This window comes from Rhynchophorus ferrugineus, unplaced genomic scaffold (genome assembly GCF_030347505.1).
Source record: "Rhynchophorus ferrugineus isolate W39M unplaced genomic scaffold, kcgeb_rfMv2 rfM3, whole genome shotgun sequence".
In the NCBI taxonomy this organism is placed as follows: Eukaryota; Metazoa; Arthropoda; class Insecta; order Coleoptera; family Curculionidae; genus Rhynchophorus; species Rhynchophorus ferrugineus.
In genome coordinates, this window is record NW_027472582.1 from 59,353,695 (window position 1) to 59,371,780 (window position 18,086).

General features: G+C 31.5%; 1 protein-coding gene and 1 non-coding gene across 2 annotated transcripts; both read left to right on the top strand.

Annotated features, from left to right (window-relative positions):
• Positions 1-7,192: 7,192 nt before the first annotated feature.
• Prdm13 (PR/SET domain 13) lies at positions 7,193-16,868 on the top strand. The gene is made up of 7 exons (XM_076398946.1): positions 7,193-7,605; positions 7,711-7,862; positions 7,927-8,078; positions 9,669-9,990; positions 10,050-10,233; positions 14,508-14,713; positions 16,413-16,868. The coding sequence occupies exons 1-7, from the start codon at positions 7,330-7,332 to the stop codon at positions 16,726-16,728; spliced, it is 1,608 nt and encodes a 535-aa protein (XP_076255061.1). The 5' UTR covers positions 7,193-7,329; the 3' UTR covers positions 16,729-16,868.
• TRNAS-CGA (transfer RNA serine (anticodon CGA)) lies at positions 8,131-8,212 on the top strand. Its single transcript has one exon. It is a non-coding gene; the product is annotated as a tRNA-Ser (tRNA).
• Positions 16,869-18,086: the final 1,218 nt, after the last annotated feature.

The window sequence follows — 18,086 nt, forward strand, 5'->3', positions numbered from 1 at the left end:
TGCGAGCTCCTGCTCGTGCAGATCTGCACCTGCACTTTTCCGGGTGCAGTGGCGATGCCGCAGGACGACTGACAAGGACATTTTAGATCGTCGATTTTAAAACTTCCAGTGACGTAGTACAATTTCATTTCTTTTGATTTATTATAACTTCGTATATATATTTTGTTAATTAATAAATATTTTAATTAGTATTTTAGATAGTATAACTAGTAATAAATAACTGAATTAATTCAAAATAACTGCACCTCACTCTTACCTTAATATATTTACCTTTTAAATTTTACTATAGATTTGCGAAATAATTAAACTCCGAAATATATATATATATATATATATATATAATATCTACGTTACAAATATAAAGTATAAGATATAGATATAAGGATATAAAGTATAAGATAAGATATAGTAGTGATTTAGTAGAACAATAATATTAAATTTGTAGATGGTGGTTGTAATAACGTTATGCCTCTTTTTAGGAATGTTTCTCTGTTCCTGATGTGGACTAGATTGTATTATATGAAGCATAGAGTGAAGATAATACTCTATGTACAAAGTAGAAAGAAAATAGTAAAAAGTAGGTAGAAAATTTAAAGTTACTGTGTCTTATGGGAAGATAGAGAGATGCAAAGTATTGTATAAGACGGAACAGTTAAAGTGTATGTGGTTAGAAAGCCTAGCCTAGATTTTTAGAAAACTGAATAGATTCACAAGACTTCTACTTTGTATGGTTTTCTTTAAAGTTTAACTAAATTTAACTTGACTATCAACTCGAGGTTCATAGTAGATAGGTAAGTATTGTCAAAGTATAGTAGCAGGTAGAGATTTATATTAGTAAATTGACTTGATTGATTATTACATCAGCTTGCTTATTTATCTAAAAGGGCTTGTATATTTATGAATGGGGAATATGGAAACGAATGGAAATATGAATGGAAATATATATATATATATATATATATATATATATATATATATATATATATAATATGTTAATAAATAATTGGATAGCAGTTTTTCCTATACGGTATCGCTATGATACTAAAAGGTGAGAAAAGCTTGTAGAACATTATGAAAATTACTTATATAAAAATATATACTTTTGAATAACTTACCTTATTTGTTTAAGAAATATCAATATATCAATATAAATAAATAAACTTTGTCGCATTATCGCAGACTTTTCATAGACGAAATCTGGCAAGATTATATAAATATATATATATATATATATATATATATATATATATATATATATATATATATATATATATATGGTTCCATAGGATGAAGTACTTGAGCAGATATTAATTTTGGCTTGACTTTTTAGGAAAGTGAGTAGATAAAAAGGTTAACATTAAAATATCAGGAAAATACTCAATCCCGTCTATAAATTATGGTGAAATAATATTTTCGGTACATATTACATCTATTGTAGATCGATATTAGTTATAGGTATAGTTTGGTATAGGTATAGTTTGTAAAGCTTGTCCACAAACGTAAAGAAAGTATATATATATATATATATATATATATATATATATATATATATATATATATATATGTATTCAAAATATTAGGATGTTAAATTATTTTTCAATTGGTATTGTTTTCTACCTATATAAACTTAAATAACCATCACCATATATCAGATATTACAAATAGGTTTTAGACAATTTCTGTACTACTATTATTAATTATTACGCCGCCTCTGAAAATTGGCGACTTATAGTGCACCCCCTAACCGGGTCAGCATCTGTCAGCCATCATCGAGAGGCCAAACACAGCGTAAATGGCGACAACACTATCTCGACCGATCACTTGGCTCTTGGAGGACCATAGTGGGAAGCGGCACGTGCTAGGGAAACTAGCATGTGTACCCCATTGCTACGAGTGAATGTAAGGTGTCATGCACGTGGTACATTTCCGTAAACAAGTGCCCTAATTATAGACAAAATTGATATTACAATATTGTTATTAAGATAATTCGGTTAGAAGCTTTTAGCTCAGTTTTTTTTCTTTCTAAAATTAAAATGTCTTTGAGCATAATTATAGTCATAACATAATTTATAGAAATAAATTTGCAATGTAAAATATTAAATATCAAACACGAAATTCTCTCTATATTTTAACAAATATTAAATTGAAACCTACACCATGCACCATGAAACAATCCGTAGACAAAATAACAATTGCCAGATTTTTTTAGAAATATATTTCTTAAATAAAAGAAACATTAAAAACATTAACAACACACATAACAAGCATTATAATATAAAAGCTGATAAAAGCAACCAAATAACCAGTCAATAAAATATAAAATACTGTGTTTAAAAAAAGATAAAATATTAGGTGCTTGCATGTTTTTCGATCACTGATATCCAGTGATTAAAACACGCAGTATTAATGTAAGCAAATAATGTAAACAACACAAGTTAAATTTTAATTTAATTGTTTTAACATTCTTCTATATAAAATAACTGTTTTCCTTTAGTATTATTTAAATAATAAATTAATAAATAAATTAATGAATTTCAAATAAAACTGGATAATTCCCAGCAGGTCTTCTAGGTTGATTGGTTTTGGTATTAAGGCAAAATTCTTTAAATTACACTGACTGTATCGTCTTCCATCCAGTTCCAGTTTGACCACCAAACAGTTTTGAACCAGTGACATAAGATTGTATAACAAAATAGTGGCTTTTAGTTTTCATTTGTAGGTCGTAATCTAAGGGAAACAAATCGATCAATTTTTTAGAAGCATCATCCTTAACACAATACTTACGACAATAATGTGTAAATATTATAGCGATTGAAGCACGTAATTTAAAAAAAAACGGCCAAAATGTATCATTAGAAGAGATAATGTCTCACATATCTTTAGTAATTTTGCAAAAATTTTAAAAATATGATTGGAGAATTTTAATGAATCTATCATATAGTTGATACCTTATCAAATCCGAACATCATTTGTTGGTGTCGGCAATATTCTCTTAATGATGTAAAAAATAGAGTGAAGAATTCAAATGAAATTTGTGTAAATGACCTTTATAAGTTCTTCATTAAAACGATATATGATGGCATTTATGAGTGTTATAAGTGAAAAGTGAATAAATTAGCTCTGAAAAAAATTAAAAAAGGTGTTGCCACAACCCGTTATTAAAAACATTATACAACTCACCAGAAAACTGTAAATTTAATTTGTATAAATCACTAAAAAGTAATTGATATTAAATTAGTAATTAACCGAAAATACATAATTTAAAATTTGATTATATATGACCAAATATGAGTGGACTAAATACAAATCATATTGCAATATAGGTTAAAAACCTACCTAACCTATATCTTAGAAAATAACACCATTATATATAATATGTTATCTTTATTAAAAAAACAACTTTATTCAAAAATTAAAATATGTATTATTATATATAAATGAAATAATGTATAAGAAATTGCAAGTTAACTGCAACAAAACTACTTGCTAATAAAACAATCAAAGAGCAATGGTAATCGGTGGGGCAAACCACCCCACCCATTTTCCTGCAACCCCAGCATCGATGGAAACAAGTGTTCGCCTTGCATTAATTCTGCATTAGGAAGGGCGGAGCAAGTTTGTTAAGCAACCTGATCGCTAGTGCACAATTGCTGAATTATATCAGGACCGGTCAAAGAAATTTTAGTATAACATATGATTTTAAATAATTAGCAAAATAAGATACGAAATTATTATAAATTTATAATGTAATTATTATTATGAAGATGTCCTTTTGTTCTATAACACATTTTTCAATTTGTTGAAAGTCTATTAATCACTTTTTCTCTGTACAAAAATTATAAAATAAAAATTAAAAATTACAGGTATTAAAAAACAAATTTTTTATTTAGTTCAATAAATAAACTTTGCCGGCTTGGTGGAGCAGTGGTAAAGGTGGACGGTCCTGCTACTGTTACGATAGCCGCGGGTTCGAATCCTGCTGGGGCATGGTCGTAAATTTATGTTTGTGATTCTTTAAAATTTGTGAGAACATTCACAAATTTTAAGAGTGTAAAATCCGACGAGGAAAATGATCCCAGTCACGCTAGTAACCAGGCTGGGAGGACCGAATGTCTTCTGGGATGATTTCTAAAGTTGGTCGCTCGCCAGTCGGTAGGCTTAATGCTGAGAACCGTGATTCAGAGCCCAAGTTAAACTTTAGGCCCAGTCCAGATAAACCCATAGTTAGTAAAAGGAGACTTTAAAATATATTTTAAAAAAACTTTAAAATATTACAAATAATACAGTTTAAATATGATGAAAACCCAATTGTGCAGATTATTATATTTGCTGTCAAATTTAAATTCTGTTTGAAAAACGACAAATCTTTTGAAGTTGTCTGAAGTTGGAATTCTCGTTAGATCACAAAAGATGTATACATGATATAATACTAAAATATACAACCTTTGGCGAACAAAAGAAAATGTGATCATGTTACAAGATTACATTATTTTATTTGTGGGTTTTGATTGGATTTGCGACTTCTTATCGCCCTGATTAGAATGCAAAAACCATTTGTTTTCTTTGCCTTGAAGGAGATAATACAATATCATCGTAAATAAAACTTTAAAAAATAAATTTTGATCGAACATTGCTTCAAATTCTCCTTTCAGTCATCTTCCTTTGACTGTTGTTTGTTTAATGTATTGAGGTCACAACGTAATTCTTATTGTATTTCATACATTTTGAGTAAATCGCATTTGCAGTAAGATTCTTCTTTTTACTTCAATTTTAAGGAAAAGGCAGCCGAAGGTCATCGAATGCTGCGTGAAGCTTACGGCAACCACGCTCAATCGATTTCAGTATGTGAATATTGATTTTGACATGTTAAATCTGATGAAACCGAAGAACGCTCTGGACAGACACATAAAATTGAAGGCGAGGATTTAAAGGCACTACTCTATGATGATCCCGATGATGAACGCGATCATGATGGGAATAGCACCAGAAACTATTTCTAATCGTCTGAAGAACATGGGAATTATCCAAAAGCTTGGATATTTCGTACCGTTTGAATTGAAAAACATATGGTTCTGTGTAAAATACTCCTTTAACGGCAAAATCGAAAAGGTTTTTTGCATCGTGTTATCACTGGTGATGAAAAGTGGATTCATTACGATAATCTAAAGCGAAAAAAAAATGGAGACCACCTGGTCATCAACGGCGAATACGAATATCTATGGCTTCAAGAGAATGCTCTGTATTTGGCGGGATTAGCTTGATGCGGTATAATATAAGCTGCTAAACCATTAAAGGGAATCGATATCGACTACAATTGATGCGTTTGAGCTTAGCCCTGGGAGAAAATCAGCATGGCAACGCTCGACCATATATTGCAAAGCCGTTGCATATTTGGAAATATTAAAATGGAAAGTGCTATTCCACCAACCGTATTCCCCAAACCTTGATCTTTCTGATCACTACTAGTTCCGACATGTGAATATATATGGGAGGAATATATATTATACCAAAAATGGCTAGATTTATGGATAGCTTCAGAAGACACATACATTATTTCGAGATGGAATCTGTAAATTGCCTGATAGAAAGGAAAAATTACAGGCTTTTGATGGACAAATCTTTGATTAAAATATATTTTACCGATCTTTCACAATAGAGCTTTAATTTAAAATATATATAAACTAATTTATAGACCTAGTACTTTCGTATTATTTTCCAGTTTAATTAGCAACTGTATATATGTACTATCAAGTAATCTTATATAAGTTTTCACAAAAGTTATCTTAAACTAATTTACCAACAAGGGTTCAATTGAGCCGGCTTCGTTGGCGCCGTGGTTAAGGCGACGGGACGGTCCTCCAACTGTAGCGATAGTCGCAGTTTCTAATCGTGATGGGGCATGGATGTATTTTATGTTTGTGATTGTAACTGTAAATGTCTTTAGGCAACAGTGAAAAATCCGATCCATCCCCGTCACACCAATAACCAGGCTGGGTAAGATCGGATGTCTTCTGGGATGATCTCTAAGTTGATCACTGGACAGTTGGTAGGCTTAATGCTGAGGACCGTGGTTCGGAGCCCACGTTAAACTGTAGAACCCTCGTTGGTAAAAAGGAGACTTAAAATATTTAAAAAAGGGCTCAATTTTTTATTCCAAGTTACTTCTACTTAGTGTAAAATTTTCCAGTTTATAATCACCTATATAATCTCTATATAATTACTTATCATATTATAGTATGTCATCATATCAATAACTCTCCGGTAAAACATATCAATCCAAAAATTATAATAATCATGATATATATATCAGTCAGACCATAAATTTTTTAACAACTACTAGTTAACACACAAAATACAATGTGTTACAATTACAATAAAACAATGTATAAAAAAGAATTGGGTGTGTTAGTAATCCGTAATTATTTGGAAAAAAATAAAACAAACAGTAGGATGATAGTGACAATTGTAAAACATAGTTGCATGAGATAAATAAAAAAGATAAAGGATTAAAAGATACCAGAAGACAGCGTACTTACAATCTTGGATGAGAATTTGAGCATGACCAAAATCCAACGTCAACATAACAACAGACGAAAATATTGTTTATTAGTAAAAACAAAAAACTTTCTTTCGATGGATTAAAATGGTAAAAAGCATCTAATATACTGAATTAATCCTTCAAAACTCAAGTAAAATATGTAAATATGAAAAAATATACCGGAAATTTATTGATTTGTTAATATACTTATATTTTCTGTTATGTACCAATTATTCTAAGGAATATACTTAATAAAATCTAAAAATTTAGAAACAATATAAGAAAATTCATAAAATAATTTAATTGATAATAAAACGATACAAATAAAAAGTAAAAAAATAAAGTCCGGCTCTGTCCTAATCAGAAACGGTCCATCAAACCAACCCGCGACCACTATATCGATGCCGCAGGATGCGTTATATACGGGGTGTCGACAACAACCGTGACCCTCCTGCGAGGTGGGGGATGGTGATCGACCATGATCCACCCCCTGGAAGACCGTCCCAACCCCCAGCAGTTTCAACCCGAAACCACCAAACAATTACGAGTGATCACCGCGGAAACACCTTGTCAACTCAGCAGGGTGTTGTGTCAAAAAAGGGAAGAAACGTCGAGAAGTTCGCGAAAAGTTTAGTGACACCACCGTTTGCGCTCACCACCAGTTGAAAAATCTTCTGCGGGTGGTTGTTGTCTCGGTCGATTTCCGATCAATCGTCGCTTGATCTTAAGGACACACTCGCGGCATCGAAGGAAGAGTCACGGTTGACTATTTCCCGGTTTAATTGGTTTATATGATTTTAAAAATGGATAGTTATCAACAAGCAAGGAGCGGTTACGTCTGTCCCAATTTATTATTACCAATAAGTTCGTTGGTACATCCGTCAACGCATGCTGGTGACAGTACTGGCAAGCGCATGATCACTACACCTGATTCTTCCTTAACTGGAGTTGCAGCTGCTGATCTTCTAGTTCCGGGAAGAGTGATCGCTAATTCGTCCATCCCACAAGGCACTATGACAGTGCCTATTGATCCCTCAACTTTAGTTGGTAAAATTGATATACAACAGGTACATATCCATTTACGTATCTATACACTCATTATACTTATTATATTGTTCTATAGAGTTTTATATAAATTACGTAGACGTTAAACATATATGTTATATAACTAGGTATCAGTGGATGTTACATCATTTGGTACGTTAGATTTGGACAAAAGCTCAAAGGAAACTTGGACACAACCTATCCACTGGCTCCGAGCGATACGACTCTCAGAGGACTGCCACTCGTACAACATTCAATTGAAGCTTCAACCATCTTACAGGTACGAGTTAAAGTGTGTTCACCACAATAAATATGATTATAAAATATTTCTTTTAAAATGTTAGAATCTACACCAATATCCGAAGCGGACCGTTGCCGAAGTTAGTTTTGCAAGTTGTGAGACCAATCTCGGCCGGTCAGGAACTGTTACTTTGGTTTTCCGAAGACATACTAGCGATGCTTCAAGTGGTGTTTTTAATCCCTTCGAATATTCAAGGTAAAATATAAGGTTTTGTTTATTTAATGCATATGTGTTTGCTATGATCATAGCAGTCGTGGCCGAGTGGTTAAGGCGTCTGACTCGAAATCAGATTCCCTCTGGGAGCGTAGGTTCGAATCCTACCGGCTGCGGACTTTTTTTAAAAATATTAAATTGTCATATACAAATCCAGTTACATTACAATAACTATGACAATAGCATTAAAGTAAATTGCATTCAATAAGATTTACAAATAAAATCAAGCATTAAAAATTAAATTACCTATAAATGGAACATAGAAAAACAGTTTAATTTCCAGTTTAATTAATTATAAATTTATATAATTGAATAAATGGCGGATAACCATACAAGATTCTTGATGTGCAGATATTTCTATAATGGGATGTTTACTGGTTTCCCATCCTGTCACTTGAAAAATCTACTACAGCCAAGATCATAAGATCATCGTCGTCAAGTCTATCTAATCACAAGAACAATATTTGGAAAGACTGCGGTCTCATTCCTGCGTAATCTGCAGCTTTTCGTTATTTTTATTAAGACCCGAGACAAAAATGTGCTCATCATATATTATCCTCATCATTATGATTCTGACTGATTCAAAGTAAAAGACTAGAAATATAAATTCAGTTTTAGTAAATATTTTACGTCAATTTCTTTAGAATATTTTGAGATGATACAAGTATTATCGAAAGAGAAATATAGAGTATTTCGAAAACTGTAGTGGAGTTTATTTTCCTACGTCCTACTAAAATACTTGTTGATCATATTGAAGCTACTGATGTTCTTATCCTTCTCACTGAATTCTTTTGAAGATATTTAATATATAAATGCACATCCGTTTGTCTGTTTCGTTGGTTTCCAGTATTCTACTTGATCAGCACTGAACATATTGAATAAATCTCATTGCATAATTAAATGTTTTTTATTATAAAAAAATATCGCGGTTTTATCCATATTTATAAATAATATAAACCACGGTTTTGTAAAACAATAAATCATATATTTTAAAATGAGTCAAAATTCATTACAATATAAATTTTAGACCTTTAAATTAAATATCCAAAACTAGTTTTGCTAATTTCGTGTAGATATATTAATTTTTTTAATTAATTACATCTTATATTCGATACGCTTAGTACAATCTTAATTCACAAATTAATTTATTACTATTGTTCTGTTGTACTTGCACTAATATACAAGCAAGATGTATGGGACTAATACATCAGTATGCATTTCCCAAAATATAGATATATTAATGTAAAAAGAATCCTCATTTAATATAACGTATATGAAAATAAATTTATATATTTAAATAGAATTGATATAGAATTATGTCGGTACAAATAAAAACGACTCTTAGCCAGCCCTTTTCTTTAGAACTCAAACATAATTTTTTTACACAATGAAATGATATTTTGAGCTTCAAGCATACCCTTGATTCAAATTCATAAATGAGACGCATTTGTATATGCTCTCAATGAGAGTCGTCGGTTTTCTTGCTATTTACACCTGTAAACAGATTGTAAATGTCTCAGTTTAACGATTTATTCCATAAACCGCATTTATAATTTATATTATACTTTTTAGGTCAAAAAAAGTACGTTTGTCTACGATGCTCAACTTTATATGAATCGCCGAATCCGTTAAAGTTACATATAACTCTAGCATGTGGAAAATTCCCCATATCCTCGTTATGGGCCCGTCTGGCATCATTAATGAAAGAGAATCAGTCTCCACCAAACGAGGATATAAAAAGCAGTCCCTTCGATTTAATTTTAAATCCGGACATTCAGAAATGCCGGCAGAAAGACGCTCTAGATTTGACCATCGCTGGGCAGCAATACCAGGCCACCAACAAAGAACTGTATCGGCCCTATGCAGAGTCTTCATCAGCTTTTAAACCATTCAAGTAAGATTACTACTGCGGTAAGGTCGAACGCTTATTTCAAACAAATTTTTTATGAACAGGAAAGAGAAACCCGCAGTGAATAGAAGCCCTGTCGTTCTTGATCATAGAATAACAGATATGCCAACCATATGGCCCATTACGTTCGACAGTGATGTAGTACAACTTCATAGGAATCTGATGCAAAGTCAACAGTTGGCCCAGAGTCATCAATCCTGTAATGACGATGCCCAAATAGAAAGCCTGGTAAGTAATCTGTAAAAATTATCTGGTATTTTGTTATCATTTAATTAAATATAACAGGTAACCATAGTAAAACACATTTTTTGGCAAAATTAGTTTTTTTTATTCAAAATAATTCGCTTTAAGGGTGATACACTGATTATAGCGACCCTCCAACTTTTCGATGCCATTTTGGTGGTATGATATGTCCTTTGCTTCAAAATAGGCCTCAGTTTCGGCGATCACCTCTTCATTCGACGAAAATTTCTTCCCATCGAGCATTCTTTTGAGATCTGAGAACAGGAAATAGACGCTGGGGGCAGATCTGGATAATACGGTGGATAAGAAATCAATTCGAAGCCCAATTCATGGATTTTTGATACGGTGCATTATTTTGGTGCAGAAACACATCTTTTTCTTCAAATGCGGTCATTTTTCGGCGATTTCATCCTTCAAACGGTCTAATAACGCTATTTAATAGTCGCTGTTGATTGTCCTTTGTTTTTCAAGGTATTGAATGAAAATTATTCCATGCGTATATCAAAATACAGGCACCATAAACCTGCCAGCCGACTGTTGCATTTACCTACGCTTTGTAGTAGGTTCATCGTGTGCAGTCCACTCGGATGACTGTCAATTGGACTACAGAGTGAAATGATGGAGCCATGTTTCATCCATTGTCACATATCGACGCAAAAACTCAGATTTATTACGACTAATCATCTTCAACTACTGCTCCGAATCATCAATTCGTCGTTGCTTTGGTTAAAAGTGAGCTCGCGCGACACCCACTTTGCACAGAGCCTTCTCATACCCAAATATTCGTGAATAATATGATGTACATGTTCAGTTGATGTCTTTAGAGTGTCCGCTATTTCATTAAATTTCAATTTACGGTCATTCAAAATCATTTTGTAGATTTTTTAATGTTTTCGTCGGTAACAACTCATTGCACCACGTTTAAACTTAGCATATCCTTGATGATTGATTTTCCTGAAGCAGTGTCCGGAAACTCGGCATCAAGCCAAGTTTTTGCTTCAACTGTATTTTTTCCCTTCAAAATGCAATATTTTACCAACACGCGAAATTCCTTTTTATCCATTTTTCTCACAATAACAAAAGTTGCTTTACTCAAAATGCTATAATTAACAAAAATTAAACAGCTGTCAAATTTCTACACGCATCTTTTGGGAGTTGGGGCTGACTATATATAGATTTAGTTCTGGTATCGCCATCTATGTGTCAGGCCACAAACTTTTCAATTGACCTGCTAGATCAATTTTTATATAACGGTAATGTTACAATGATTATCAACTATAATTTAAATAACAATAACATATGCAATGTTTTCTAACTGATAATTTTAATTCAAAGAAAACCATCGCGGTTTTATCCATATTTATATATAATACAAATATAGAAGATTCGTGGTTTTATAAAACTAACAGCGAAATAGTAGATAACGATCGATTTTCTGAATTAAACTCCGAAATGCAGTTGAATCGATGTTTCCTAGAAATGTCAAAAAGCCTTAATGATTCGATCGATAAGAATTGTAAAATTAAATAAATATCACGAACAAATTGACAAAAAAAAAGATCAAAGTTTACGGGCTATCGGAAATACAAAATACATTCTAAAAACAAATTTAAAAAATTTAAATTAATTCAAATCAATGCTCGTTTCTGTACAATACTACACTATAGTTTTTGGTTAGAAATGCATTTAAATCACAACAAAATGAATCGATAAATAAAATATTAGCAGCAAAAAAATTTTTAATTTTTTTAAAATTTTTTAACAAAAAGGTTATTTTTTATATATTTTAAAGTCTCCTTTTACCAACTATGGGTTTATCTGGACTGGACCTACAGTTTAACGTGGGGCTCCTAACCACGGCCCTCAGCATTAAAGCCTACCCATTGGCAAGTGACCAACTTTAGAAATCATCCCAGAAGACATCCGGTCTTACCCAGCCTGGTTACTGGCGTGACTGGGATCATTTTCCTTGTCAGATTTTACAGTCTTGCCTAGGACAATCACAAACATAAATTTACGACCATGCCCCAGTAGGATTCGAACCCGCGGCTATCGCAAAAGTAGGATCACCCATCGCCTTTATCACTGCGCCACCAAGCCGGCAGCAAAAAATTGAACCGACTTCAAAAACCTTTTAAAATAACATATGTACATAATAATCGTAGTAATAACTAAATAAAAATACACAAAAACCTTATTTAACCTATTTACTACAGGTATTTTATATTCTGCTATATTCACACAATTTAGCTTAATACCTACCTAAAGCTATTTATCTATTTACAATATTCTTTTAACTACAACCAACTGACCATTTTGAAGTCGGTGCACAAAATTTTATTATTATTTTGTGTTGTTTGGGCTTGGCACCGACTTCAATCTCATGTCTCATCTTCATGTAAATACATAAATAGGTTTAGGTAGATATTAAGCTAAATTGTGTGTATTTAGTAGAATATAAAATACGTATAGTAGATAGGTTAAATAAGTTTTTTGTTCATTTTTATTTCTATATTACAACGATTAATATGTACATATTTTATTTTTAAACGCTTTTTTGTGTAAAAAATCTAAGTTTGGTTATTTTTTAATTTTTAGTGAGTTCCTTATTTATTTTTTGAAACCGGTTCAATTTTTTTGCCAAAAATATTTTATCTTTTCCTTTTTGCACAATAAATTACACAGTTGTTTTATTAAGTACTACAATGGATAGCCCAATTAAAAGTGCAGCCCGCATGATGAAAAATAGCAATAAAGGAACGATCATTAAAAATTAGGAATGCTTCAGAATCCGGGGTTCGCTACCCAGTCTAGGTGATCTGACAAATTTTCCAACTAAACCAGAACAAAACAAGTTGCTGCCCCCGTTGAGAATCAAAGCCGCGACATCCGCGTATGAGTATAAGGTCCTTACGGTTTAAGTTACCTTACACCACACAAATAACTGCCGTGTTTGTTTCTACGACTTCTCTTGTCATAAGGTTTATGCTCAAAAAGCAAACCGAATGGTTTTTACATTAAATTACTTCTTCCCCCATCAGATCGTGATGTGATTCCAATGGGACCACCTCGAAAGTGCACTCTTTTGTCTTTTGAATAAAAAAAGAATGTTGGAAATTGGTCCAGTAGGTTAAAGAGTTTCGGTATAGCCCATCGCTGGCTGCTAGTTATTTCCAACTGCAATTAATTTTCAGGAATAGCTGTCATTAGTTTTTTTAAATTACCCTTAGTAGTTCAATAATCTGCCCAACAGTAAGTTTAAGTATTCTACTTCAAAAACCTTATATAAATCTAATCTAATGTTTTTAAAATATCCAGTGCGTTTGGTGGGTGCGACAATATATTCCACTTAAATCTTTCTAAATAATTTTTAATATAACTAATAATTTTTATCATAACTTTATCACGCCTGTTCATATTTAAAATCGCCAGAACGTAACATGTCATATTATAGTATACCAATTAAAATACATTAAATGCACAGCATTACCTTCAAATCATGTCAAATCATTATCAATCTATCATGTCTATATTTAGGTCATATTGAGGTAACTGTTGAGGAGACATTACATAATAGGTTGTTTTTTTCTTAAAATTTTCGTAGACTCTTAATTTTTCATCCTCAGTTACAATCCGATGTAGAATAATAATTTCTTATAGATCGTCTTTCGACATCTCTCTGCTTCTCATCCAATTTTAGTGTTTAATTTCATTTAAGGTTAAAGAAAAATATTTGTTCAGTAAATTGCAATGATTATGAAAATTCTTCATAGTTTTTACACGAATTTTAATCGAGTAATGTCTACAATTACTTTTTTCGGGTTCTTTTAGACTATCTAAAACAAAGACGGCACATTGAGACAATTCGCTATATGATTTAGCAATTGGGACAGAGTTACCATAAATTCTTACAGGCGTTCCATGCATTTTTAAATCCTTTTTTCTTTCAAATAAACAAAACCTATTTCCATATTCCATTATAAAAATATGAATTTTGCATTAAACTCAAAACTATATAGGCTTAATATTAGGCATTACAAAGCTGTGATTCTGAAACATTTATAGCATCTAGAGCCAACGTCAAACAATTAATATTTCCATTAAACTAAAACCATGAGACAAAATAGTCAGTCTGAACTTTAAAGCAAAAACTTAGGTCATATCCTTTCTAGTGTTTTGGTGGCCATTAAAGCCATTAAAGCATAACAAATATTATATAAACGAAAAGAGAGGTTTATTAAAATTATAATTTTTTACAGGTCAGTAGTTTAGGAAAGGCAAAACAGGGACACATTTGCTTGTATTGTGGTAAATGCTATTCCAGAAAATACGGACTGAAAATACATATCAGGACGCATACCGGTTACAAGCCGTTGAAATGTAAATTTTGCGACAGACCATTTGGTGATCCAAGTAATTTGAATAAACATGTCAGATTACACGCAGAAGGCAACACGCCTTACAAGTAAGTGATTGTTCTTATTATGTTTTAATCAAATTTGCGGTATACTAAAGATCGGAAAAATCTAATCTATAACATAATTTTTTTATGAAAGTATTTTGATTTTTAAGACAACTATTAACAGAGACCTGACTTTCATAATGACTGCAAAACATATTGTTTATTGATGAATTAATCTATTACTTAATCACAAGATTCATTTTTAAGTCATAGTCTAATGACTAATAACCCAATAAATTGGTTTGATACATACAAGATATTCGTAGCCCTTAGAGCCTTCTTATCAGAAAATAGTCAATAATAATAGTCAAAGTTGAATGGGATATAATGAATATGGAAATATAATGAATTATGAAAGTTGATAAAATTTATTCATCATGAACTGAACTAAACACATTTTTGAAGATGAAAAACAATTAGTAGCGAACTCTTGTATTGATTTCTAAAGTAAAATACTCATACCTAGTTAACAGTGTGATAATTTCGATGTAACATAATTTGTGATTATACAGATGTGATGATGATGTTGCCCATTTTAATTAATCAGCAATGATTCGTTCTAACACTGTACGTCCGTACTTCATGATCTAGACTATTTAGACAATATATTCCAAAAGTTTAAATTTACTTCAAACATTTCAAAAGAATTTGAATTACTCTATATACTCTATAATGGAAACAACATCTTCCTATCAGCTCCATATAACTATAAAACTGGTTTCTCCAGAAAAATTTCCTAAATTATAAACACATCCTAAAGGAACTCCAGGATTTGATGATATTTCCTAGTGAATTATTGAGAAAAACTGCCAGGAAAAACAGTAATCATGTTGACATTTAATATTAATATTGACATTGATATGTGGCTAAAACATGTTACAGAATATTTTAATATAGACTAGTGATGCTTAAATACCTGTAAAATCGACTGAAGAAGTCGCCTTTGGCTGGTCTATATTCCTGCTACTTGCGATATCCAAATTATTTGAGAAATTACTATTAAAAGAGTTTAAAAGTTTATAACTGTAACTAATATACCGCTTGAATTGCGAAATCACCATTCAACAATCAAACCATAAAATAACAACGGTTATTAAAAACGTTTTTGAAGAAAAAGAGTATGCCGTGCATATTCCTGGACGTCTCACATGCTCAAGATGAACAGATATACATACCAGTTATTCGGAAAATACTTGACTGATGATTAGGAAACCAAAGGGGCCTTGGAGATAAACTGAGTTTGGTCAATAATAAAATAATTTTGAACTTATGTAGTATTATTGGATTGCACTAAATCATCAAGCTAATAATACAACGTTGCCAAAATAAAGTTTTTCGATTAAGCACTAATGCTTATCTATACGCAACATACGTTACTAACAAATAACTACACGGTGACCTCGATATATATATAAAACTATCTTCCTAATAGACAGGAAATCAGAAAATTAAAGCAAATCATACCACAGGAATTTTTATAAAACGTATAAATGTTGATGTTAGTTATACTAAGCGTATCTAATAATATTAAAGAAACTGTTTTGCCATAAATTAAAGGTTTTCTTAAAAAAATTAAGTTATCACTTACGATAGTAATCTAACCTAATTCATTTATTGTAATAAGTAGCCAAACGTTATATAAACATGAAATTATTCTTTATTGGTTCGAACATAATGCTTATAATGGGATGTTTTATTTCAGGTGTGACCTATGCGGTAAAATACTAGTCAGAAGACGAGACCTGGAGAGACATCTAAAGTCCAGACATATGATCGAGATGCATCCCGGACAAGACATCATTCCCCCGGATTCACCCGTTGTGGTCAGCGAGGATTCGAATTCGCTACAAGGAAGCAATCATTCAACCAACGAGCATTTAAACTCGCCAAAAGAAAACGTGAATCCCCTCGAAGAAATTCCTCCTGAAGATGTTTCGCAAAGAGAATCAAAGAAAGATAAAGAAATACTTGAAGTTGGTGTTGATATTAAAATGGAAACCAGTTTTCACGTCAACTGATATAAATTTCTAATAAGACGTTGTTACAAATTGTACATACCTAAAATTTACAGTAGATAGTGTAATATACATTTATTTTTGATACATACAAATTTGTTATTAAATATGAACATAATTATTAATACCCCTGATATTTTTGTGATACATAGGATACATTGAAGACTACTAATAAAGATATATTTTCATTTTCGTGTATTTGCATTGCTAATTGTCGAGAAGGAACTGATTGCTTCGCACGATATGACGTAACTATCATCGTGGTTACGTTTATAACAATAGATGGAAGTTCTGGTTAACAATGAATTATCGTGGGCCTGACATTTAGTATTAATTTGTCACCAATCTGCGTCTAAATATGAATATTGGATGAAATCTTGGGTGGCTAGTTAAAAGTCAAATGTGAATATTGCGAGTAAAAACAAAATGTCCGTTTTTTATGTCCTTAATCAAGGCTATTTTCTGTTATTTAAAGACTAATAAAAAATGGCTTAGGTCGAAGCTACCGGATATTGTCTTCATTAAAATATACATCATATATGTTTTCTTGACACCAATTTTTCATGTAGTAAACTTGATGACGAGGTAGTCAAAACATTGGTAGGATCTTCCAAAGGAAAAAGGAATCGATATTTTTTTATTAGTCTATAGAGGAGAACTGTATAGAAAGAACAGCCATTCTACTGGTAGGTTTAATACTGAGAACAATCGTCCATAGAAGACCAAGATGTTCTCAAGATGTTTTTACAAAATTCTAATTATTTTCGGAATTACATAAAGCAATAACGATGTCATCTAAATCATTCATTAATGAGACACAGACAATTTAAATTGCTAATTATTTAGATCTTGTAATTTTTAATAAATGTTTTTTATCACTTTTAAATATAATGGATATCACTATTGGGTCTCAAATTCATATATTTGCTATAAGCAATTGGAATAAACTGAAATTGATATATCTAAACTGCAAGCTTTTGTTATTTGTAAAGAAGTTAAAATAGCTTAAAAATTAACTCAACTGAAAGAATTGGAAAAAAACGTTAACTTAAGTAGACGTAGGTATAATGTATGAGTCAGAACTAAAAATTTTTTTATTAACTACATCTTATATTAAATAATTTTAGTACTATCTCAATTTACAAATTAATTTATTACTACTGTTATGTTGTACTTGTATTAATACACAAGCAAGGTGAGTACGGGATTAATACAGCAGTGTGTATTTCTCAAATTAAAATAAAACTAAACTACTTAAGCTAGTGTTAAGTATATACACTTATACATTAAACAAGCAACATCGCCTACAGTGTAAATATCAGTTAACAAATGGAGATCAATTACAGAAACAGAAATGAAAT

Bases quoted from the DNA above. Each gene is read 5' to 3' on its own strand.
- Prdm13 (XM_076398946.1), top strand. From the start codon at position 7,330: ATGATTTTAAAAATGGATAGTTATCAACAAGCAAGGAGCGGTTACGTC. The intron at 7,606-7,710 runs GTACATATCCAT...TTATATAACTAG, and splicing joins GTAAAATTGATATACAACAG to GTATCAGTGGATGTTACATC. The intron at 7,863-7,926 runs GTACGAGTTAAA...TTAAAATGTTAG, and splicing joins AAGCTTCAACCATCTTACAG to AATCTACACCAATATCCGAA.